Source organism: Vitis vinifera, chromosome 4 (genome assembly GCF_030704535.1).
Source record: "Vitis vinifera cultivar Pinot Noir 40024 chromosome 4, ASM3070453v1".
Taxonomy (NCBI): Eukaryota; Viridiplantae; Streptophyta; class Magnoliopsida; order Vitales; family Vitaceae; genus Vitis; species Vitis vinifera.
Window position 1 is genome coordinate 7225719 of NC_081808.1, and position 6915 is coordinate 7232633.

Genomic DNA, 6915 nt, shown 5'->3' on the forward strand with positions numbered 1-6915 from the left:
TTTTTTATGAAAATATAGTTTTTTTTGAAAATATAATTTAATTTTTTAAAATTGTTTTCGGTTGTTTTTTTTAAAATATTTTAAAAAATAATTCTACAAACATTAAGAATCATTGAAAAAAAACATTACATATAAAAATTACTTTTAAAAAACATTTAAAAGGAAAAAAAACTACATTGAAAATTAAATTAATTTTCAAAAATTTTTTAAAAACTATTTTCCAAAATATTCTCAAATAAACCTAATTTTTTTTATAGCAAAAATGGAAACATTCTAATTCTTTCATGCTTTGAAATTAAAAAAAAAAATGGTTAAAATTAGACTGAAGAATTAAATAATTAAGGAGAAGTCCAAAGTTTTTTCTCATCAGTCATGTCTTGTTGTAAGCCGACTGTAAACATCAGTATCCATATGATCTATGAGGGTTACGTGTGACACACTTATTGGGGAAAAGGAAAAGAAACAGAAATGAAAAATGGAGGCAGTTGAATAGGAACTTAGGATTAGGGAAGGCATGAATCTAATCACTATTGAGTATTGGCCTTTATGGGAGTCTCTGACAGACTCCAGCTTTCGTCAACTGCCTCCCGGACACGGTAACTTGGGGCCACACCCCACACCCCACACGCCACGCCCCACACCAACACCCAAACGCAAGATGAATATTCCAAACATGATTGAATCGCTCAATACAAAGTAAATGGACCGAGGTCCACACCCCTACCAAGATTCCCATCATCATCACTGACCACCTTGTTCCGACGACAGGTCCTCACCCCCCTCAAGGCTCGGACCCACCACTTCCTCCACCCTTTCCCCACCCCTTCCCCATCCCCCGATGATGCAACCCTCACCGCTTCCCACATATTTTCATCGAACCCAAATTGCCTATCCCGTGCTCATGTTGTGATTCCAATTAAAATCAATTTGGAAAATGCTAATATATGGTTGTTTTCTAATAAAAATTTGTCCCGGTTCAATACTAAGTCATGGATTGAAAGTACAATGGGATGAGAGAGAACAAAGTACATGAATGAAATTAAGATATTTTATTTTTATATTAAACAAAAAATACTTTATTTTTGCTTAATTTTTTCTTAAAAAAAATGTTTATAATATGATGGTTGGTCTAATGTCATTTTCATTTATTATAGTTTTGGTGGCCTCGCAAGTGGAGGTGGGTCTTGCTTAGACTCTATATATAATCATGGGTTGGTCAAGAACGTATGGTAATTGGTCACACCAATATAATTCATGGATATTTCCGATTGGAAAGCAGGTGAGGCGAATGCTCTTTTTTTCAAATAAAGTAATGAAAATATTTAGGCCACACACCTTCTACATTATAGATTGGTTAGGCGTAAATGATAAATATGAGCTTGACTAAGCTTGAATAACCAACTTATAAAAAATAAGATGAAATTACACATACTCTTATTAATTCATTGGTGGAACCTACTCTAGCATCAATCACGCAAATGGATCTGTACTTTGGTACTGTACATTTTTTTTTTCTTTAATTGGGTTATATAAAGTTCTCTATTTTATTTGCTTTTGCAAAGGAAAATATTGGTGTAGTTTTTGAAAAGTGTTTTTAAAAAATAATTTTTTATTTTTAAAAACATAATAAATTTTTTAAATTTAAAAATACATTGAATAAATTTCTGTTAACAGAAGTTTTTTAGGGTTTTATTTTAAAAACAAGTTGTTTTTAAAAATAGATGTGAGGAATTTTTTAACTTTTATTTTATTTTATAATATTTGAATAATAATTAAAAATAAGAAGAATATTTTGATAACTTAATTTATACTACCTTTATGAATAATAAGTTTTTTTTTTATGTTTAATTAATAAAATAAATTTTATCCTTGAAAATAAGTGAAAATTATTCTAAAAAATTATGGTAAAAATTAATTTTTAAGAATAGTGTTTGAAAAGGTTTCTGATCCACAGCTTTTGATGTAGGTGGTGCCACCTGTCCAGTATTCATTTGTCCTGGCTTCAATTTGTTATGACGTGTGAGTATTTAAAATCTATATATTGGGTATAGCTTTTTGGTATAAGGCTAAGACAAATAGGGTGCTTGTGAGAGCATAATTGAGGGAGAGCTGAGAGCTGAGAGGTGAATCCATGGCCACTCCCATTTCCACCATCTTCCTCCTGAAGTTTCTCCTGTATTCTGCTCTTCTTTCCTCCAAGAGAGGCCTTGCTTTTCAAGGAAGAAAGACTGCACTCTCAACACCCAGTACTCTTCACAATGTCCATATCACTTCGCTGATGCCTTCAAGCGTTTGCAGCCCCTCTCCCAAAGGTTTTATCTCTTCTTCTCTCTCTCTGTCTCTCATTCATATTCATCCATAAGAGGCCATTTGAAGTAATGATTTTCCATTGATTTTTCTTTTTCAATTATAGCTTTAGATTATGGGTTATTTTTCTAATTTCTCTAGTTTGGCGTCTATGTTGCACTCAATTACTTCACAACTAACCCTTTTTTTGATGTGATTGAGAGTTCTTGAATTTTACTTATAACCTTAAAAACTACTTTAATTTCATCGGAAAAATTAATAAAAGGGATGATCAAATGTATCAGAACTTACTATTTATTGAAAAATGATAGGACTTTGGAATTATTCATCTAATAATTGAATGGATGATGATTTCTTTTACTAAATATATTTGAAGATGCTATTATATTGATTTGTATTAAAAAAAAGTAGGGGAAAGCTTCCATCACTCATTCATTGAAGAAAGAAACAGGCTGATCTAGGAAAAGGACTCGAATAGTACTGTGGAACAAACCTCTCTAACCACCCATGATTTTGGCAGAAAACCACCTACCTTTTAGGATAAGATCACAGGTGGTCTCACCTTGTCCTCACTTTGCAAGAGTCTGACTTGCTTGCACACAAATTTACATATGCAAGACAGCTACTACAACTGGCATATTCACATGCAGAACTAATGGCCTCCAATGGATTAACAAAACCAATGAAGTTTCCATGCCCTTTGTTTTCTTTATCATAGTGTGTTGGTGGAATAGATGACTTCCATTTTACAGCCTGTGAAGCTGAAGGAGACCATTGAAATGGATGGGAATTAATTCCTTAATTTTTTTAACATAATAAGTGACACAGATAGTAGCACAACGAATTCGATAGCAGTTCCTCGACAATTAATTTGATCCTTACGTTCATGAAGTACACCAATACTTAGAAACCTATTAATTAAAATAAGGATGAAAAGTTAGAATGATAAAAGCTCTCTTCTCCTTTCAATTACAGCTGCACATGTACTTCTCTCTCTAACGGAATCCAAAATTACAAAGGTGTTAAAATATGATGAAATAAATTCGTAATTTAATAAATAAAAAATTTATTTTGGGGTTGTTGCCTCTTAAACCTGTGAGGAGTTTGACCCGTGTGCTCAATGGTGATTTCGACCCTCAACATCTTTTTAGTAGTGTAATAAGACTGATTTGGACATCAGAACCCAACACTTGATTATTAGAAACTTTGTGAATATATTTTCTGATTGATTGTCCTTGCATACGTGATGATGTTTTTGGATTTTTTTTAGGTGACGACAAAAGGGCATCTCTGGAAGTGATTCATAAACATGGACCATGCTCAAAACTCAGCCAAGACAAGGGTCGTTCTCCGTCTCGCACACAGATGCTCGACCAAGACGAGTCTCGGGTCAATTCAATTCGATCAAGGCTAGCCAAGAACCCTGCAGATGGAGGCAAATTGAAGGGCTCTAAGGTCACTCTACCAAGCAAGTCTGGAAGCACCATTGGCACAGGCAACTACGTTGTGACAGTAGGCCTCGGCACACCAAAGAGAGACCTCACTTTCATATTTGACACTGGGAGTGACCTCACTTGGACTCAATGTGAGCCTTGCGCAAGGTATTGCTACCATCAACAAGAACCCATCTTCAACCCCTCCAAGTCCACATCTTATACCAACATCTCCTGTAGCTCACCCACATGCGATGAACTCAAGTCCGGCACCGGCAACTCTCCTTCCTGCTCAGCCTCCACTTGTGTTTACGGCATACAGTATGGTGACCAGTCCTATTCTGTTGGATTCTTCGCTCAAGATAAGCTTGCCTTGACATCCACAGATGTGTTCAATAATTTCCTATTCGGGTGCGGCCAAAACAACCGTGGCCTATTTGTTGGCGTAGCTGGGCTGATAGGGCTGGGGCGAAACGCTCTATCCCTTGTGTCTCAGACAGCTCAAAAGTATGGCAAACTTTTCTCCTACTGTCTCCCATCCACCAGTAGCTCAACTGGATATCTTACGTTTGGAAGTGGAGGTGGAACCTCTAAAGCAGTGAAATTTACGCCATCCTTGGTGAACTCACAGGGCCCATCATTTTACTTCCTGAATTTGATAGCGATAAGCGTAGGGGGACGCAAATTATCGACATCAGCATCGGTGTTTTCCACCGCAGGCACCATCATAGACTCGGGGACAGTCATTAGTCGGTTGCCCCCAACAGCATATTCTGACTTGCGGGCATCTTTCCAGCAACAGATGTCTAAATATCCAAAGGCAGCTCCAGCTTCCATACTCGACACATGCTATGACTTTAGCCAATATGACACGGTGGACGTGCCCAAGATCAATCTATACTTCAGTGATGGTGCCGAGATGGACTTAGATCCCTCAGGGATCTTTTATATTTTGAACATATCACAAGTTTGCCTAGCCTTTGCGGGAAACAGTGATGCCACTGATATTGCCATCCTAGGAAATGTGCAGCAAAAGACATTTGATGTGGTGTACGACGTCGCTGGAGGGAGGATTGGATTCGCCCCGGGAGGCTGCGAGTAAAATCATCAAGCTGATGAAGAAACAAAATCTTCAGATAGCTAGCTCTTGGTAGCCATATAATTAAATAAGGTTGCATTAATATATATGGGATTGAAGATATTGAAGGATATATATCGTAGTCCATTGAAAAATCAATTATTAACGGCCAATAAAGTAGGCCTTAGGAAAGAATTGCAAGTGTATTGGATTGTGTAGCAGTGAAACAAAGAAAGGTTGTTATGAATGTAGACATGGCTGGGTTTCCATTTGTGGTCCCCCCCACCCACCCCCCAAAAAAAAAAATTGGGGCTGTGGTGCGGGTGTTAGACTAAATAGTGAGTGAAAAAACAAATAATTAGAAACGTAGACGTACTTTTCAAGGAACAATTGTGTTTTGGACCTAACAAAAATTAAGTTTTGGTCCAAGTTCACCATTTAAGCCCAAGACCTAGAAGAAGTGTGAAAATTGAAAAGAATGGTATGAATTTTTTATCTTTTCAAAAATGACCTTTATTGACTATGAAGAAAAAGAGAGTAGAAAAACATTAATTTAAATTTTATTTCTTTTATATATCTCAATTAAAATTTAATTTAATTTAGTGATTTGAAAAAAAAATACACCATTTTCCAAAAAAATAAAAATAAATTATTATTATTATTATTTAAAAATCAAACATCTTGAAAAATATATATATTTAAAATTGTGTATATAAAAAATAACTGAAAAAATGTCAAAATAATTTTTTTTAAATGATATATATATTTTTAAATAATTTTCTAAAAATAATAAATTTTCAAAATATTTATTAAAAAAATTAAGATAAAAAAGTTTGTCAATTATTGTGGTAGAAAATATTCAAAATAGTTTTGAAGGGTATACTGGTCTCTTCATATTTTATATTTTTCCCATAAATTATGCAATTTTTATGGGTCAAATCTTAATTTTTGGGCTCAAAACACAATTCTCTCTACTTTCAATCCAGGACCAGGAGCTTTCAATATAAGAGGGCAAAGGTTTGCTCTAATTAAATAATCAAAATACCACAAGGCATTGGTTAAAAAAAAAATGATTTAAATTTAAAAAATTTTAGAAACAGTCGAAGGATGAAGTAGAAAAAAAATAACGTTAGAAAACTTCAATAGTTTATTAATTTTTGTGGGGAAAATTTTTGAAATTTCAAAGAAATTAATAATTAACTATTTTTTTGAAGTACAAAATATAGATCACTCTTTAATTATTTAAAAATTATTATTGTATCAAAGTACGAGGGTGACACCATTACTAGAATATTAATGACTTGGAATTTGAGTTATGATAGGGTCATATGTTATCTCAAGTAAAAATATAAGGAAAATTACACTTCCCTATAAGATTTATGAAAAATACACAAACCTCCCTTCTATTTGATGAAATTATAGTGATCTCACTTATGATTGTCCTTTAACGTTGGTTAGTGGTGGCTTATAATGTTAAAACTGTCTGTCTTCTCTTTGAAAAAATGTGCAAAATGTTGTTGAAAAGGTAAAAATCAAAACAAACTCTCAATTCATCAAAAACCATAGATTTAATTAGAAGTGGGGTTTTTTTTATTTTTTATTTTTTTATTTTCCTAATCATATTGTTGAACCGAAGCCCTAGATTTAGTTGTGTACCCTACTAAAGCCACAAATAAAGTCCTAGTTTCAGAAAGAAAAAAAAAAAAGAAAAATATTTTTGTTGGGATTTAGAACCCTTGATTCTTGATTGTGTGTAACAAAAAACATGTGACCCTAGTAAATATAAAGATTGAATCAGTTGGAACCTAGATTCTTTATTGTGTGTAACAAATAACATGTGACCCTAGTGAATATAAAGATTGAATATATATTTTTTTTCATGGGTTTTATCACATGAACATGATAGTATATTCTTCTATTAGTTGAATTACTTCCACATCATTGATGGTATCGACTAAATAGGTAGTATATATTTGACCTATATGATAATACATTCAAAGGGATTTTTGAGTGTGGAGTTGTATTAGTGGATATTAGCATTTACAACGATTCTCTTTTGTCCAACAAAAGGAAGAGTTGTCAAATTCTGACTAAGAA

General features: G+C 33.7%; 1 protein-coding gene across 1 annotated transcript; it reads left to right on the forward strand.

The window, feature by feature from the left end:
• The first annotated feature begins 2053 nt into the window (after positions 1-2053).
• Positions 2054-5089, forward strand: LOC100266429 (aspartyl protease family protein At5g10770). The gene is made up of 2 exons (XM_002285557.4): positions 2054-2312; positions 3578-5089. Exons 1-2 carry the CDS (start codon positions 2132-2134, stop codon positions 4840-4842), a joined length of 1446 nt encoding a protein of 481 aa, XP_002285593.1. The 5' UTR covers positions 2054-2131; the 3' UTR covers positions 4843-5089.
• Positions 5090-6915: the final 1826 nt, after the last annotated feature.

Bases quoted from the DNA above. Each gene is read 5' to 3' on its own strand.
- LOC100266429 (XM_002285557.4), top strand. From the start codon at position 2,132: ATGGCCACTCCCATTTCCACCATCTTCCTCCTGAAGTTTCTCCTGTAT. The intron at 2,313-3,577 runs GTTTTATCTCTT...GATTTTTTTTAG, and splicing joins TTGCAGCCCCTCTCCCAAAG to GTGACGACAAAAGGGCATCT.